Source organism: Pseudophryne corroboree, chromosome 8 (assembly GCF_028390025.1).
Source record: "Pseudophryne corroboree isolate aPseCor3 chromosome 8, aPseCor3.hap2, whole genome shotgun sequence".
NCBI classification, from domain to species: domain Eukaryota; kingdom Metazoa; phylum Chordata; class Amphibia; order Anura; family Myobatrachidae; genus Pseudophryne; species Pseudophryne corroboree.
The window spans coordinates 343,126,138-343,143,017 of record NC_086451.1 but is presented as its reverse complement, the minus strand read 5'-3'; the positions used below and the strand labels follow the sequence as shown (position 1 = coordinate 343,143,017).

General features: G+C 49.4%; 1 protein-coding gene across 7 annotated transcripts in view; it reads right to left on the bottom strand.

Annotated features, from left to right (window-relative positions):
* LOC134949089 (PABIR family member 2-like) overlaps positions 1-15,615 on the bottom strand; it is a 62,330-nt gene extending 46,715 nt beyond the window's left edge. For 3 of the 7 annotated variants that reach the window (XM_063937461.1, XM_063937462.1, XM_063937465.1), the window contains exons 1-2: positions 15,214-15,613; positions 2,475-2,553 (exon numbers count right to left, since the gene is read on the bottom strand). In XM_063937461.1, the coding sequence (XP_063793531.1) occupies positions 2,475-2,553; positions 15,214-15,305 (171 nt within the window). In that variant the 5' untranslated portion in view covers positions 15,306-15,613. Of the gene's footprint in view, positions 1-2,474; positions 2,554-15,213 lie in introns of all 7 variants that reach the window. The other 4 variants (XM_063937464.1, XM_063937467.1, XM_063937463.1 and 1 more) reach the window with 2 other exon arrangements.
* Positions 15,616-16,880: the final 1,265 nt, after the last annotated feature.

Here is a 16,880-nt window from a genome sequence, read left to right as displayed (position 1 = left end):
GTTCTAATGTGACAGTGATAGAAAGTGTGTGTTCATGTACGTAAATGAAACTGAAAATATGACAACTTTGCAGCATACTGATGTATATCAGGGTCTATATAAAAATTCTTGCCTTGCTTTAAAGTAGTGATATTAAGCCTTATTCTATGCTATAGGTCTGTCTCATTTCACCTGCTACTTCTACTTATTAAATACACCAGGGTGAGGGTGAAGTTCAACGTGGCACAAAGCAGGGAATAAAAGCTGGGGTAGCTGAGGCATGAAGCAGTTAGAGGCCGCAGATGATAGCCCAGCCTATCACTGATCTAGTGTTTATGAAATTCCAGTACTGTAACAAAACCTACACCTATACCTACAAGTACAAAGTGAATATAATGTAAAAGTAAAAAATATTACACACACACAAACTCCAAACAGAGGGGCCTCTGTTCATGTGCATTGCCGCCGTGCGTATACACGCATGCTACGTACCCAGGCCTTGCGTATTAATGCATGGCAAGAGTATATCCGGTAGCAAACGCATTCGCACAGAAAAGCCACAAAGACATATTCAACACTTTATCCACATGGTGCATAATATACACATTGGGGGTCATTCCGAGTTGACCGCAGCCTGCAACTTTTTGCTGCTGCTGCGATCAACTAATCCCCGCCTATGGGGGAGTATATTTTAGCATAGCAGCGCTGCGATCACTTGTGCAGCCTTGCTATGCTTAAAAATGTTCCTGCAAAACAAGACCAGCCCTACAGCTACTTACCCAGTGCAACGGATCCAGCGATGAAGGTCCCGGTCCTGACGTCAGACATCCGCCCTCCGTTCGCCTGGACACGCCTGCGTTCTTCTTACCACTCCCCGAAAACGGCCTCCAACGGTGAGTATCCACCCCGGAACGCCTCTCTGCTGTCAATCTTCTTTTGTCCAGTGCTGCGTCTTTTCTTCTCGCTAGGTGCTCTGTTGCCTGGCGACAGGCAACAGCGCGCGTGCGCAAACCGTGCATGCGCAGTTCTGACTCGTTCGCGCCGCAGCTTACAACCGCTGCGTGCGAACGGGTCAGAATGACCCCCATAGTCTCCACACAGATTCTCAGCAACTTACATGCACTTAAAAGGTAAAACAACAGAGTTATTCAGGTTTACAGGATGCGAGGGGATGGAGCAAGGTTAGGACTTAGTGTTTGGTAACCAGATGTGCAGTATTTGTAGCTCTACATTCCGGTTGCTATTTGCAGTTGATCGCATGTTTCTGCGTGTAGATATATGCAGAAATGTAATATTCGCAAACTGTTATGATACTGTACTCAGGATATTCGTCGAGAAACCAGAGGCGAACACATGCAAGTGCACCCTGGATCATGCATCGCCCACTGATTTAAACCAACCTATGACCCCTCATGTACTGTAAATGACCTGCTCTCTGACCTGTGAATGAAGAGCTTACAGTTCCCATTGTATAAAAGAGAGGCCTCCTGACCAGGCTCAGTCCCTATTCTCTGAGGTCATCTTGCCAAGATTGACTGGGGCCTGGATCCAGGAGCGCTTGCGTTTAAATGTATGTATTATACCCCTTTTACACTCGCAGAAAAATCCCGGGATATTGCACGTGAACGCGCATCATCCCGGGATTCTTCTCAGTGTAAATGGGTACAGGGACAATTTCCCGGGACGAGCATCCCGGGATTTCATCCCAGGTCAAAAGCAGGGTTGGTCCCGGGACCGTCCCGGGAAGCTGGGTAGTGTGAAAGGGTCCGTCCCGGGATTCACTATCCCGGGACTGTTAAAAGGACTCGGATTGGAGCTTTCTTGGGCTCAGAAAAGCTGATGTCATCTTTTCTGAGCCCAAGGCCATTTCTAATGACATACTAATGCATTTGCAGGGATATCCCGGGATCAGTGTAAATGGGGCTGTCCCGGGTCGATCCCAGGTCTTAGTCCAGTGTGAAAGGGGTCAGTCCCGGGAAGGCATCCTGGGACGCATCCCGGGAAGCAACCCGGGAGTGACCCGGGAGTGCGAGTGTAAAAGTGGTATTATTGGTTATAGCTCTTCTCTGTATATTGTTGTACCTTTTTATCTGTATAATCTTAAGTAAATGCTGTTGATGCATTGGACCACAACATTATATTTAACTACTGGTGTCGCATTCCATTCTTGTTTGGAGTAAGGTGTACTCAGCCACTTGTGTCGCTATATTGTGCGCATAACGTGTCGGCGTGTATACGTATCATATATATACGCATTTTAGCGGTTATATCTATGTGCAGCGGCTCAAACCAAAGTGTAATAGTGTGTTGCTTTTCCTTGTAATTTAAACGAACTTAACAATAAGGTTAAACATTACACTGCGAGACCTTGCACTCTGCATGAATAAGTCATTCTACATCACAGCTCCATTCCATATTTAAGATCATTATACATTAAAAGAGTAAACACAAGTCAAAGTCATTAAATGTCAGGTTATCTAAAGCTAACCTCTTACCAGGCTCTGGCGGTTAACTATGGTAGTGCTGTTCCGACGTGCCCGGGCTATGTAGGGTTGAAATACCTGCGAGTGATCACTAAGGGGAAAGAAAATAGGATTTTAGTTAACTACCGGTAAACCCTTTTCTCGTAGTCCGTAGAGGATGCTGGGGTCCACATTAGTACCATGGGGTATAGACGGGTCCACCAGAAGCCATTGGCATTTTAAGAGTTTGAGAGTGTGGGCTGGCTCCACCCTCTATGCCCCTCCTACCAGACAGTCTAAAAACTGTGCCCGAGGAAACGGACATCTTCGAGAGAAGGATTTAACACAGATAGTGGCGAGATTCACACCAGCTCACACATACAAGGCACATCCAGCTAACTTAGCTTGAAAACTCAGCAACCGCTGAAACATTACTTACCAAGTAACAATGCAGTACTCAACTGAAACGAAGTTGTACTGAACCAAATAATGAAAGCAGGAAAACGAAGTGCTGGGTGGGTGCCCAGCATCCTCTACGGACTACGAGAAAAAGATTTACCGGTAGGTAACCAAAATCCTATTTTCTCTTACGTCCTAGAGGATGCTGGGGTCCACATTAGTACCATGGGGATGTACCAAAGTTCCCAGAACGGGAGGGAGAGCGCGGAGGCTCCTGCAGAACTGTTTGACTGGACTTCAGATCATCAGAGGCCAAAGTATCGAACTTGTAGAACTTTGCAAACGTGTTCAACCCAAACCAAATTGCAGCTCAGCAAAGTTGAAACGCCGACACACCCCGGGCAGCCGCCCAGGAAGACCCCCGTCACAACCTTCGGAAGAAACCGGAGTTCAGCCCTATCTTCGTGGAAGATCAAGTATGGGCTTTTACAAAGACAAAGCCCCCAACTCTGACACACGTCTAACAGAAGCTAAGGCCAACAACGTGACAGCCTTCCACGTAATAAAATTTGACCTCAACCTCCAGTAGAGGCTCGATCCAGTCCGACTGGAGGAACTGCAACACCACGTTAAGGTCCCAAGGCGCCGTAGGCGGAATAAAGGGAGGTTGGATGTGCAGAACGCCCTTCAAAAAGGTCTGAACCTCAGGGAGGGCAGCCAATTGTTTCTGGAAGAAATTGGATAGGGCCAAAATCTGGACCTTCACAGATCCCAAATTCAGGCCCATATCCACACCGGCGTGTAGGAAGAGGAGAAACCATCCCAGTTGAAACTCCACCGCAGGAAATTTCTTGGACTTACACCAAGATACATATTTTTTCCAAATTCGATAGTAATGTTTAGACGTTACTTCTTTCCTAGCCTGTATCAGGGTAGGGATAACTTTGTTCGGAATGCCCTTTCGAGCTAGTATCAGGCGTTCAATCTCCATGCCATCAAACATAGCCGCGGTAAGTCTTGATAGGCGAACGGCCCCTGCTGCAGCAGGTGCTCCCGAATAGGAAGAGGCCTCGGCTCTTCTTGCGTACCAAGCCCTTCTTGGCCAGTCTGGAGCAATGAGGATCGCTGGAACCCTTGTTCTCCTTATGAGTTTTAGAACTCTTGGGATGAGTGGAAGTGGAGGAAACACGTACACCGACTGGAACACCCACGGAGTCACTAGGGCGTCCACCGCCACTGCTTGCTGGTCCCTCGACCTGGAACAATACCGCCGAAGCTTCTTGTTGAGATGAGAGGCCATCATGTCGATCTGGGGTATGCCCCACAGATCTGTTACCTCCTTGAACACCTCCGGATGGAGACCCCACTCCCCTGGATGGAGATAGTGTCTGCTGAGGAAGTCCACTTCCCAGTTGTCTACTCCCGGAATGAAGATTGCCGACAGCGCCAACGCGTGCTTTTCTGCCCAGAGGATGATTCTTGTTACCTCTGCCATTACAGCTCTGCTCTTCGTTCCGCCCTGTCGGTTTATGTAAGCCACTGTGGTCACATTGTCCGACTGCACTTTAATGGCCCGATTTCTCAGAAGATGGGCCGCTTGGAGAAGACCGCTGTAGACGGCTCCTAGGTCCAAAATGTTTATCGGAAAGGCCGGCTTCCAGACTTTACCACCTTCCTTGGAAGGTTTCCCCTTGAGTGACTGCGCCCCAGCCCCGGAGACTTGCATCCGTGGTTAGAAGGATCCAGTCCTGAATCCCGAACCTGCGGCCCTTCTGAAGGTGAGGTAATTGCAGCCACCAGAGGAGTGAAATCCTGGCCTTTGGCAACAGACGTATTCTCTGGTGCATGTGTAGATGGGATCCCGACCACTTGTCCAGGAGATCCAGTTGGAAGGACAGAGTGTGAAACCTCCCGTACTGCAGAGCCTTCGAAGAGGCCACCATCTTCCCAGAAGGTGAATGCACTGATGAACTGACACCCAGGCTGGCTTCAAGAACATCCCAGACCATCGTTTGAATCACCAATGCCTTTTTCTCTGGGAGAAACACCCTCTGCACCTCCGTGGTCAAGGCTCATTCCCAGAAAGGACAACCTCCTGGTTGGTTTCAAATGTGATTTTTGAAGATTCAGGATCCAACCATGTTCCCTGAGAAGCTGGGTCGTGAGTGCTATGGACCGTAACAGCTTCTCCTTGGCCGATGCCTTTATCAACAGATCATCCAGAAACGGAATTATGTTCACCCCGTCTGCGGAGGAGAATCATTTCCGTCATCACCTTGGTGAATACCCTCGGTGCTGTGGAGAGGCCGAATGGGAGGGCCTGGAACTGAAAGTGACAGTCCAACAGTGAGAATCGAAGATAAGCTTGATGTGGCAGCCAAATCGGAATGTGGAGGAACGCATCCTTGATATTCAGGGAAACTAGGAATTCCCCCTCCTCCAGACCTGATATCACTGCCCTTAGAGACTCCATTTTGAACTTTAACTCCATCCGAAAGGGGTTTAGTGATTTTAAGTTCAGAATGGGCCTGACCGAACCATCCGGTTTCGGTACCACGAAAAGGATCGAATAGTAACCCTTGTTTTGCATATGAGGTGGTACTGGCACAATGACCTGTGCCTCTACCAACTTCTGGACGGCTTCTTGCAGGACAGTCCTGTCTGCCAGCAGAGCTGGCAAGCCTGATCTGAAAAATCGGTGAGGAGGGAGATTTTGAAATTCCAGCCTGTACCCCTGGGACACAATATCTTGCATCTAGGGGTCCAGGCCGGAGGACACCCAGACATGACTGAAATGTCTGGGTCTCGCTCCCACCGGCCCCACCTCTGGGGCGTGCAGTCCACCGTCATGCGGAGGACTTTGGTGTACCTGAAGCAGGTTTCTGTTCCTTCTTGGACTTCGGCTGACCTCCCCGAAAGAAGGCGTTTGACGGCTTGGCCTTTCTGGGCTTGGAAGACCGAAAGGGCTGTGATGTAACTGAAGAAAAGGGTTTCTTCGCAGAAGGTGTAGCTGAGGGAAGAAAAGGGTGACTTACCAGCCGTAGAGATCCATGCATCTAACGCTTCCTCAAAGAGAGCCTGACCTGTGTAGGGTAGGGTCTCCACACTTCTCCTGGACTCCGCGTCGGTGCAACCACAGTCCGAGCTGATACTGACATGGAAGAAATTCCCACAGCCATGGAACCCAGGTCTTTCAGGATTCGGCAGGATTTCTGGTAGAATCCATGAATGTTACATAAAAACAATTCAACATCACATTTTTCCATAGTATCCAAGTCCTCAAGTAACATGCCTGACCACTTTACTATAGCTTTGGCAATCAAAGCACTGGCAATAGTGGGACGTAGTATTGCCCCAGAAGCCGTGTACATGGATTTGAGCGTATTATCAATTTTACGATCAACCGGCTCTTTCAAGGCGGTAGATCCTGGAAAAGGTAAAACCACCTTTTTTGAGAGTCTGGATACTGACGCGTCAACAATAGGCGGATTTTCCCATTTTTTCCTATCCTCTACCGGGAAAGGAAACGCTACCAGAACCCTTTTAGGTATCTGGAACTTTTTATCCGGGTTTTCCCAAGCCTTTTCAAAAATAGCATTTAATTCCTTTGACGCAGGGAAGGTTAGCGAGGCTTTCCTATTTTCAGTGAAGTAAGCCTACTCAACCTGCTCGGGAGTTGTATCAGCAATATTCAGCACATCCCTAATAGCCTCTATCATAAACTGCACCCAATTTGCAAGAGATGCTGCCCCCTGCAACACATCCCCGTCACCGTCTGTAGTATCAGAATCGGTATCATCCTGCATGATCTGTGCAAGAGCACGTTTATGTGAATATACAGCGGGAAGCCCTGAAGTACCAGAACTGGGACAGACTGCCATAGAGTTCTGTAAAGCCTTAGTTACAGATTCATTTTGTGCAACCCTATTTGAAATCTGAGAAATCATAGATTTGATAGAGGATAACCACTCAGGCTCTCTTGCTGGAATCTGTGCTAAACCAGTGCAATCCTGATTACATGGAATGGGATCATCCTGAGAGGACATATCCTCTGCAGCATATGACACAGAGTCCCTGGACATAGCTTAATGGAGACCACAGACACTCCACATACACTCAGGGGAGGACAGAGTGTTTCACCCGCAAGAATGGCAAGAGAGACACAGAGATTGGAGCCAACCCACACAGTGCTTTAAATATAAAAGGGAGACACCTTATCAGCGCTGACTGTGCACCTTATTAGGTTACACAGTCATTTTGCAGCCTTCCCCCACCCCCCTCCTTCTACAACCCCCTGGTACTGTGAGAGATAGCTGGAGTTGCTCTTCCTGGACAGCGCTGTGCAGGCAGGAAAATGGCGCTGAACGCTGCTGGGTCCGCTCTGCGGAGAAGCTCCGCTCCCAAAATGGTGCGGTCTTCCCGCTCTTCCTAGGATTATACTGGCCTGAGGATTTATGCTGGCTGAGATCCCGGGACCCCGACAGGCTGTGTGACCAGTGTAGGCGCTGGCTCAGGGCGCCCCTCACAGCGCCGCACTATGTACCGCTGAGCCTCCGGAGCGCAGTTAATACTGCGCTCCTACCCTGATGCCGCCATCTTCACACCGGCCCCCCACTTGCTAGGGGGGGTCGGTGACTCACTCTCCACTGATCTTCAGCTCTGTAAGGGGGTGGCGGGATGCTGCTGGGGTGAGCGATCCCCTGTGGCGGGGAACGATCTATCCCCTCCGGAGCTCAGTGTCTTGTCAGCGGAGATAGTGGCTCAGACCCCACAGGGCGGACACTACTCCCCCCTTAGTCCCACGAAGCAGGGAGGCTGTTGCCAGCAGCCGCCCTGTAAAATAATAAACTCTAAAATAAAAACTTTACTAGAGAAACTCTGGAGAGCTCCCCTAGCTGTGACTGGCTCCTCCGGGCAAATTTTCTAAACTGAGTCTGGTAGGAGGGGCATAGAGGGAGGAGCCAGCCCACACTCTCAAACTCTTAAAGTGCCAATGGCTCCTGGTGGACCCATCTATACCCAATGGTACTAATGTGGACTCCAGCATCCTTTCAGAAAAGCATAATTGACAGCATACATTTAACACATTAAGATCTATATTCATGGGTCTGCAACCTGTGGCCCTCCAGCTGCTGTGAAACTACACATCCCAGCATGCCCCGCCTCAGTTTTAGCATGCCTTAATAGCAAAACTGTGGCATGGCATGCTGGGATGTGTAGTTGCACAGCAGCTGGAGGGCCACAGGTTGAAGACCCATAATATAGATCATGTTCTATGAATCATCTTCTAAGTCAAAGCATCCGGTATAAAGAGAATGGGAAAACATTGCTGTATTCTGACTTTACAGCTGGTTACACACTTGTCCAATACTCTGGTGATTTAACTCCACACAAGACTGGTGACATAATCCTACTAGTAAGTTAGGTCCAAAGTCAGTTTAAGAGGGGTGGGTGCGGGGTCACCCGCTTCAGCAGCTCACTGCTGCACTGTGCAGTCGGGCACTAGGACCTCTATTGACCGGCCACAAGTTGCAGAGATCATTTGCTTGTTGCAACTGCTGATCTCTCACTGCTGCACGGCGAAAGTGCACCCACTGTAGCTGCAGTCACTGTTACCAGACACATCCCAGGGGACCTGCCAATAGCTTTTGGCTTAGGGGTGCTGTGAAAAAAAATAAGATTTTACTTACCGGTAAATCTATTTCTCGTAGTCCGTAGTGGATGCTGGGGACTCCGTAAGGACCATGGGGAATAGACGGGCTCCGCAGGAGACAGGGCACTTTAAGAAAGAATTTGGATACTGGTGTGCTCTGGCTCCTCCCTCTATGCCCCTCCTCCAGACCTCAGTTAAAGAAACTGTGCCCAGAAGAGCTGACAGTACAAGGAAAGGATTTTGGAATCCAGGGCAAGACTCATACCAGCCACACCAATCACACCGTATAACTCGCGATAAACTTACCCAGTTAACAGTATGAACAACAATAGAGCATCAGATCAACCCTGATGCAACTATAACATAACCCTTATTTAAGCAATAACTATATACAAGCATTGCAGAAGAAGTCCGCACTTGGGACGGGCGCCCAGCATCCACTACGGACTACGAGAAATAGATTTACCGGTAAGTAAAATCTTATTTTCTCTAACGACCTAGTGGATGCTGGGGACTCCGTAAGGACCATGGGGATTATACCAAAGCTCCCAAACGGGCGGGAGAGTGCGGATGACTGAGCACCGAATGAGCAAACGCAAGGTCCTCCTCAGCCAGGGTATCAAACTTGTAGAACTTTGCAAAAGTGTTTGAACCCGACCAAGTAGCTGCTCGGCAAAGCTGTAATGCCGAGACCCCTCGGGCAGCCGCCCAAGAAGAGCCCACCTTCCTTGTGGAATGGGCTTTTACAGATTTTGGTAGCGGCAATCCAGCCGCAGAATGAGCCTGCCGAATCGTGTTACAGAACCAGCGAGCAATAGTTTGCTTTGAAGCAGGAGCACCCAGCTTGTTGGGTGCATACAGGATAAACAGTGACTCAGTTTTCCTGACTCTAGCCGTTCTGGCTACATAAACCTTCAAAGCCCTGACCACATCTAGTAACTCGGAATCCTCCAAGTCACGAGTAGCCACAGGCACCACAATAGGTTGGTTCATATGAAAAGATGACACCACTTTTGGCAGAAATTGCGGACGGGTCCGCAATTCCGCCCTGTCCATATGGAAAGCCAGATAGGAGCTTTTATGTGACAAAGCCGCTAATACTGACACACGTCTAGCTGAAGCCAAGGCTAACAGCATGACCACCTTCCACGTGAGAAATATTAACTCCACGGTTTTAAGTGGCTCAAACCAGTGTGATTTCAGGAAACTCAACACCACGTTAAGATCCCAAGGTGCCACTGGAGGCACAAAAGGGGGCTGAATATGCAGCACTCCCTTTACAAACGTCTGAACTTCAGGAAGAGAAGCCAGTTCTTTTTGAAAGAAAATGGAGAGGGCCGAAATCTGGACCTTTATGGAACCCAATTTTAGGCCCAAAGTCACTCCCGACTGTAGGAAGTGAAGGAAACGGCCCAGCTGGAATTCCTCTGTAGGGGTATTCCTGGCCTCACACCAAGCAACATATTTTCGCCATATACGGTGATAATGTTTAGCCGTCACGTCCTTCCTAGCCTTTATCAGCGTAGGAATAACCTCATCCGGAATGCCTTTTTCTGCTAGGATCCGGCGTTCAACCGCCATGCCGTCAAACGCAGCCGCGGTAAGACTTGGAACAGACAGGGCCCCTGTTGCAACAGATCCTGTCTTAGAGGCAGAGGCCATGGGTCCTCTGTGAACATTTCTTGCAGCTCTGGAAGTCCTTCTTGGCCAATCCGGAAAAATTAGTATAGTTCTCACTCCTCTTTTTCTTATGATTCTCAGCACCTTTGGTATGAGAGGAAGAGGAGGAAACACATAAACCGACTGGAACACCCACGGTGTCACTAGGGCGTCTACAGCTATCGCCTGAGGGTCTCTTGACCTGGCGCAATACCTCTGTAGCTTTTTGTTGAGGCGGGATGCCATCATGTCCACCTGTGGCAGTTCCCACCGACCTGCAATCTGCGCGAAGACTTCTTGATGAAGTCCCCACTCTCCCGGGTGGAGGTCGTGCCTGCTGAGGAAGTCTGCTTCCCAGTTGTCCACTCCCGGAATGAACACTGCTGACAGTGCTCGTACGTGATTCTCCGCCCAGCGAAGAATTCTGGTGGCTTCCGCCATCGCCACCCTGCTCCTTGTGCCGCCTTGGCGGTTTACATGAGCCACTGCGGTGATGTTGTCTGATTGAATCAGCACCGATTGGTCGCGAAGCAGGGTCTCCGCTTGACTTAGGGCGTTGTATATGGCCTTTAGTCCCAGGATATTGATGTGAAGGCAAGTCTCCTGACTTGACCACAGACCCTGGAAATTTCTTCCCTGTGTGACTGCCCCCCACCCTCGGAGGCTTGCATCCGTGGTCACCAGGACCCAGTCCTGAATGCCGAATCTGTGACCCTCGAGAAGGTGAGCACTCTGCAGCCACCACAGAAGAGACACCCTGGCCCTGGGGGATAGGGTGATCAGCCGATGCATCTGTAGATGTGATCCGGACCACTTGTCCAACAGATCCCATTGAAAGGTCCACGCATGGAACCTGCCGAAGGGAATGGCCTCGTATGATGCCACCATCTTTCCCAGGACTCGCGTGCAGTGATGCACCAACACCTGTTTTGGTTTCAAGAGGTCTCTGACCAGTGTCATGAGCCTTCTCCGTCGGGAGAAAAACCTTCTTCTGGTCTGTGTCCAGAATCATGCTCAGGAAGGGCAGACGCGTCGTAGGAATCAGCTGCGACTTTGGAATATTCAGAATCCAGCCGTGCTGTTGTAACACCTCCCGAGAGCGTGCTACGCTGATCAGCAACTGCTCTCTGGACCTCGCCTTTATGAGGAGATCGTCCAAGTATGGGATAATTGTGACTCCTTGCTTTCGCAGGAGCACCATCATTTCCTCCATTACCTTGGTAAATATTCCCGGTGCCGTAGAAAGACCAAACGGCAACGTCTGGAATTGGTAATGACAATCCTGTACCACAAATCTGAGGTACTCCTGATGCGGTGGATAAATGGAGTCATGAAGGTAAGCATCCTTTATGTCCAGAGACACCATAAAATCCCCCCCTTCCAGGCTTGCGATGACCGCTCTGAGCGATTCCATCTTGAACTTGAACTTTTTCAGGTATATGTTCAGGGATTTTAAATTCAATATGGGTCTGACCGAACCGTCCGGTTTCGGTAACATGGTCGAATAGTAACCCCTTCCCTGCTGAAGGAGGGGAACCTTGACCACCACCTGCTGGAGATACAATTTGTGAATTGCAGCTAACACTATTTCCCTCTCTAAGGGGGAAGCTGGCAGGGCCAATTTGAGGCAACGGTGAGGGGGCATCTCTTCGAATTCCAGCTTGTATCCCTGAGACACAATCTCTATAGCCCAGGGATCCACCTGTGAGTGAACCCACTTGTGGCTGAAATTTCGGAGACGCGCCCCCACCGGGCCTGGCTCCGCCTGTGGAGCCCCAGCGTCATGCGGTGGATTTAGTGGAAGCCGGGGAGGACTTCTGTTCCTGGGAACTAGCTGTATTGTGCAGCTTCTTTCCTCTACCCCTGCCTCTGGCAAGAAAGGACGCACCTCGGACTTTCTTGCCTTTTTGTGATCAAAAGGACTGCATTTGGTAATACGGTGCTTTCTTAGGTTGTGAGGGAACATATGGCAAAAAATTTGACTTTCCAGCCGTAGCTGTGGAGACCAGGTCCGAGAGACCGTCCCCAAACAATTCCTCACCCTTGTAAGGTAAAACCTCCATGTGCCTTTTCGAGTCGGCATCGCCTGTCCATTGCCGAGTCCATAGGACTCTTCTGGCAGAAATCGACATTGCATTTATTATAGAGCCCAGTAGGCTAATGTCTCTTTGAGCATCTCTCATATATAGGACAGCGTCTTTTATATGCCCCAGGGTTAGTAATATAGTATCCTTATCCAAGGTATCAAGTTCCTCAGATAAGGTATCTGTCCATGCTGCTGCAGCACTACACATCCAGGCCGACGCAATCGCCAGCCGTAGTAAGGTACCTGAATGTGTATAAATGGACTTCAGGATACCTTCCTGCTTTCTATCCGCAGCATCTTTAAGGGTGGCCGTATCTGTGACGGCAGGGCTACCCTTTTGGATAAGCGTGCTAAAGCTTGTCTACCCTAGGGGAAGACTCCCAGCGCAACCTGTCCGTTGGCGGGAAAGGATACGCCATAAGCATCCGTTTGGAAATCTGCAGTTTTCTATCTGGAGATTCCCAAGCCTTTTCACATAACTCATTTAACTCATGTGAAGGGGGAAAGGTCACCTCTTGCCTTTTCTCCCCATACATATAAACCCTGTCAGGGACTGGGGTTTTCCTCTGTGATGTGCAACACATCATTCATTTCATGTAATGGATGGCTTTAGCCATTTTAGGCTGTAACTTTGCATCATCGCCATCGACACTGGAGTCAGAATCCGTGTCGATATCCGTGTCAACAATTTGGGATAGTGGGCGCTTCTGAGACCCTGACGGCCTCTGCGACATAGGATCAGGCATGGGTTGAGGCCCTGACTGTCCCAAGGCTTCAGCTTTATCCAACCTTTTATGCAAGGAATTAACATTATCATTTAAAACCTTCCACATATCCATCCAATCGGGTGTCGGCGCCATCGGCGGCGACCCCACATTCATTTGTACCCGCTCTGTTTCCACATAGCCTTCCTCGTCAAACATGCCGACACAAGCGTACCGACACACCACACACACAGGGGATGCTCTATTTGAAGACAGTTCCCCCACAAGGCCTTTTGGAGAGACAGAGAGAGAGTATGCCAGCACACACCCCAGCGCTATATGACCCAGGAATCACACAGTAACTTAGTGTTGACCCAGTAGCTGCTGTAAATACTGTTTATGCGCCAAAATTATGTGCCCCCCTCTCTTTTTACCCTCTTTCTACCGTGATTCTGCAGGGGAGAGCCTGGGGAGCTTCCTCTTAGCGGAGCTGTGGAGAGAAAATGGCGCTGGTGAGTGCTGAGGAAGAAGCCCCGCCCCCTCAGCGGCGGGCTTCTGTCCCGCGTTTTGTGTGTAAAATAATGGCGGGGGCTCATGCATATATACAGTGCCCAACTGTATATATGCAGCTTTTTGCCAAGAGGTTCTAAATTGCTGCCCAGGGCGCCCCCCCCAGCGCCCTGCACCCTACAGTGACCGGAGTGTGTGGGTTAGTGTGGGAGCAATGGCGCACAGCTGCAGTGCTGTGCGCTACCTCATATGAAGACTGGAGTCTTCTGCCGCCGATTTCGACGTCTTCTTGCTTCAGACACCGGCTTCTGACTTCTGGCTCTGCGAGGGGGATGGCGGCGCGGCTCCAGGATCGGACGACCAATGGTGCGATCCTGTGTACGATCCCTCTGGAGCTAATGGTGTCCAGTAGCCTAAGAAGCAGGACCTATCTTCTGTGAGTAGGGCTGCTTCTCTCCCCTCAGTCCCACGATGCAGGGAGTCTGTTGCCAGCAGATCTCTCTGAAAATAAAAAAACCTAACAAAATACTTTCTATCAGTAAAGTCAGGAGAGCTCACTGAAAAGCACCCAGCTCGTCCGGGCACAGATTCAAACTGAGGTCTGGAGGAGGGACATAGAGGGAGGAGCCAGAGCACACCAGAATCCAAATTCTTAAAGTGCCCTGTCTCCTGCGGAGCCCGTCTATTCCCCATGGTCCTTACGGAGTCCCCAGCATCCACTAGGACGTTAGAGAAATTCTGATACTCTAGGGTGTTGTTATTCAAAAAAAAATGGGAACCACTGCCTGGAGGATTGCGTTTCGGGAATCTTAAGTACCTCGTGACCCCTGAATGTTTAATCTTGCCCTGCCTAGGTTGCAGATACAACACCCAATCTATTTATTAGTGTATGCACCTGTCCAATTTTTGTGCAGATTTCCAATCTACATCTGCTGAAAATATCTGACAAAAAGGTTTGTGTCACCATACACACTGTTCCAATCTTTGGCAGACCGGCTGCCACAGTTAGTGAATCAGAATTGAAAAAACTAGTCTCAGGAGAGTACACAATTCTAAATTGGTCAAGTGACTGGCGATACGGTCCGACCAGCATTGGGTAAAACAAGAGGCTGTGTGTGCGCACACACACTCTACCAATGTGTGACAAACTGGTACGTTGGAGATTCGGACAAATGTGTACCCAGCTTAAGTGGTACTGCAATCACCGTGCATTCAAGGGAAGGGAGCTTTGTCTTTGCATTTCTCCCTCCCAGAGTTGCCAACTCGGCTTAAAACAATCAGAACTGGGCATCATATCTTTACCCTTCGTTGCCCTGCTGCTATCTATGGTTTTGTTGGACTTTTTTTCCCTACTTTTGTATTATTACTTTTTTAAGATCCTTTCATAGTAGCAAGGTGATGTTGATACAACAGCTGCCTACAAAAAATGTTCATCAACACAGATAATACAAATATATTAAATGTATATGATACAATACTGCCTCCCAAATGTTCTCAGATACATTTTCAGGATGATGACCGCCACTCTAGTGTAGGTTCTACGGTACCAAATAAGAGGTGTATAAAACGTATCTTCTCTAATAGGAACTTATGTGGATAGCCCCCTGCACTTATACCTACACCTCTTACCCGAAACACGAGCACATCACCCCACTGCACCCCCCTCCCCCACTGCATACCCCAGGGACCTCTCCTGCACCCGTACATCCGAAACACCGCGTACACTATTAGGCCCCCCCGTGTCCGCCCTCCCCCTCTCACCTCAGCACGTTTATATGGGGGGCGCTGTTGGATCTCCTCAGGCTCCCATCCCCCGGGACCTCCACGTCCAGCTCCATCTTCTCCTGAGCCATGGTCGGTGCAAGCGCTGCGCCCCCCGAGATGTGATCCGGGCTCCTTAGCCCTCAATGGCTCATACCCGCTTTAGGCCTCTCTGGAGGTGACGGTCACCTCGGTCCGAAGGCGATGTCCCATGACCTCCTGCAGCGGGCTGGCAATGTGTCCTGTCCTCTCCCGCCGCTTCCCCGCTCGTTGTGTGTGAGGCCGCAGCGGCCCCGGCACTGCTCAGGCCCAACTCACACAGCGTAGCTCTGCAGAGACCCTAGCCGCTGGCACACATGCGCAGTACAGTTCTCTTCTCTGGCCGATAATATGGGATATAAGGGCTAGGGGCCTGTAGGGGGCAGCAGTGAGTATAGGAGGAGGGAATGGGATACGCTGTCCAACCAGATCACACTATTACACACAGTAATAAGAATGGCCCTATAATAACTATTAGTAATTGTAATGACTAATTATAAGTTCCACACGCAACTTCCTAGCTGGTTACAAATAGAGGAACCTTTGCCTAGAAGAATATATTTTATTTAAAACTACTAAGGAAGCAGCAGCAACTCTTATTTAAATATTTAATATGCATCATTGATTTTCATTGTACCATATAAACCCCTACTTTCTGCTTATCTTTTTTATGTGTTTATATTTTATTCTGAAAGTTCAAAGTGCTTGGATTCCTATTGGGAGAAAAGTGTTAGATTAATGAAATTGGTATCTTTTGACAACAACTGGCCATCAGGGAATGCTGAGATTTCTAGTTATACAATAGATGGAGATGCACACAGTGGCACACTAAGGGGGGTTTATAACCGGAAAACCGACCCTCCAGCTATATAAAAAATCCCTTCCTGGTATCCTGACCCCAAATGTAGCTCTCTGAGTGGAAGATAGATGGGAGAGTGAGCCTGGCAATAAGGGGCCTAGTTCAGATCTGTTCGCTCGCTAGCGTTTTTCGCTGCGCAGCGATCAGGTAACTACTGCGCATGCGTATGCACCGCAATGCGCAGGCTCGTCGTACTTGTACAACGCGTATCGTTGCTGTGCACTGGTTCTAGCAAAGAATTCATTCGCACAGCCGAGCGCAAGGTGGTTGACAGAAAGAGGGCGTTTGTGGGTGGCAACTGACCGATTTCTGGTAGTGTTTTTAAAAACGCAAGCGTGTCGAGGCGTTTGCAGGGCGGGTGTCTGACGTCAATTCTGGGCTCGAATAGGCTGAAGTGATCGCAGCGGCTGAGTAAGGTCAGAGCTACTCAGAAACTGCACAAACTGTTTTTGTACTGCTCGGATGCACATGTGTTCGCACACTTGCAAAGTTAAAATACACTCCCCTATAGGCGGCGTCTATCTGTTCGCAGCACTGCAAAAAATAGCTAGCGAGCGAACAGATGTGAATTAGGCCCAAGGTTCCTTGTGGCTGGTGGGCAATATTACCAAATGAAGCTGCCGTTCAGCAATGAACTCATTCGCAATTGTGTACACATGTGCAGCCAATACACAAAAATGAGGAACATTGGGTCTAAGGGCAGGCCTATGGCTACGTAGACTGGACACAGCAGTAGCGGCGCAGGCACCATGCTTTTGTAGTTACAACT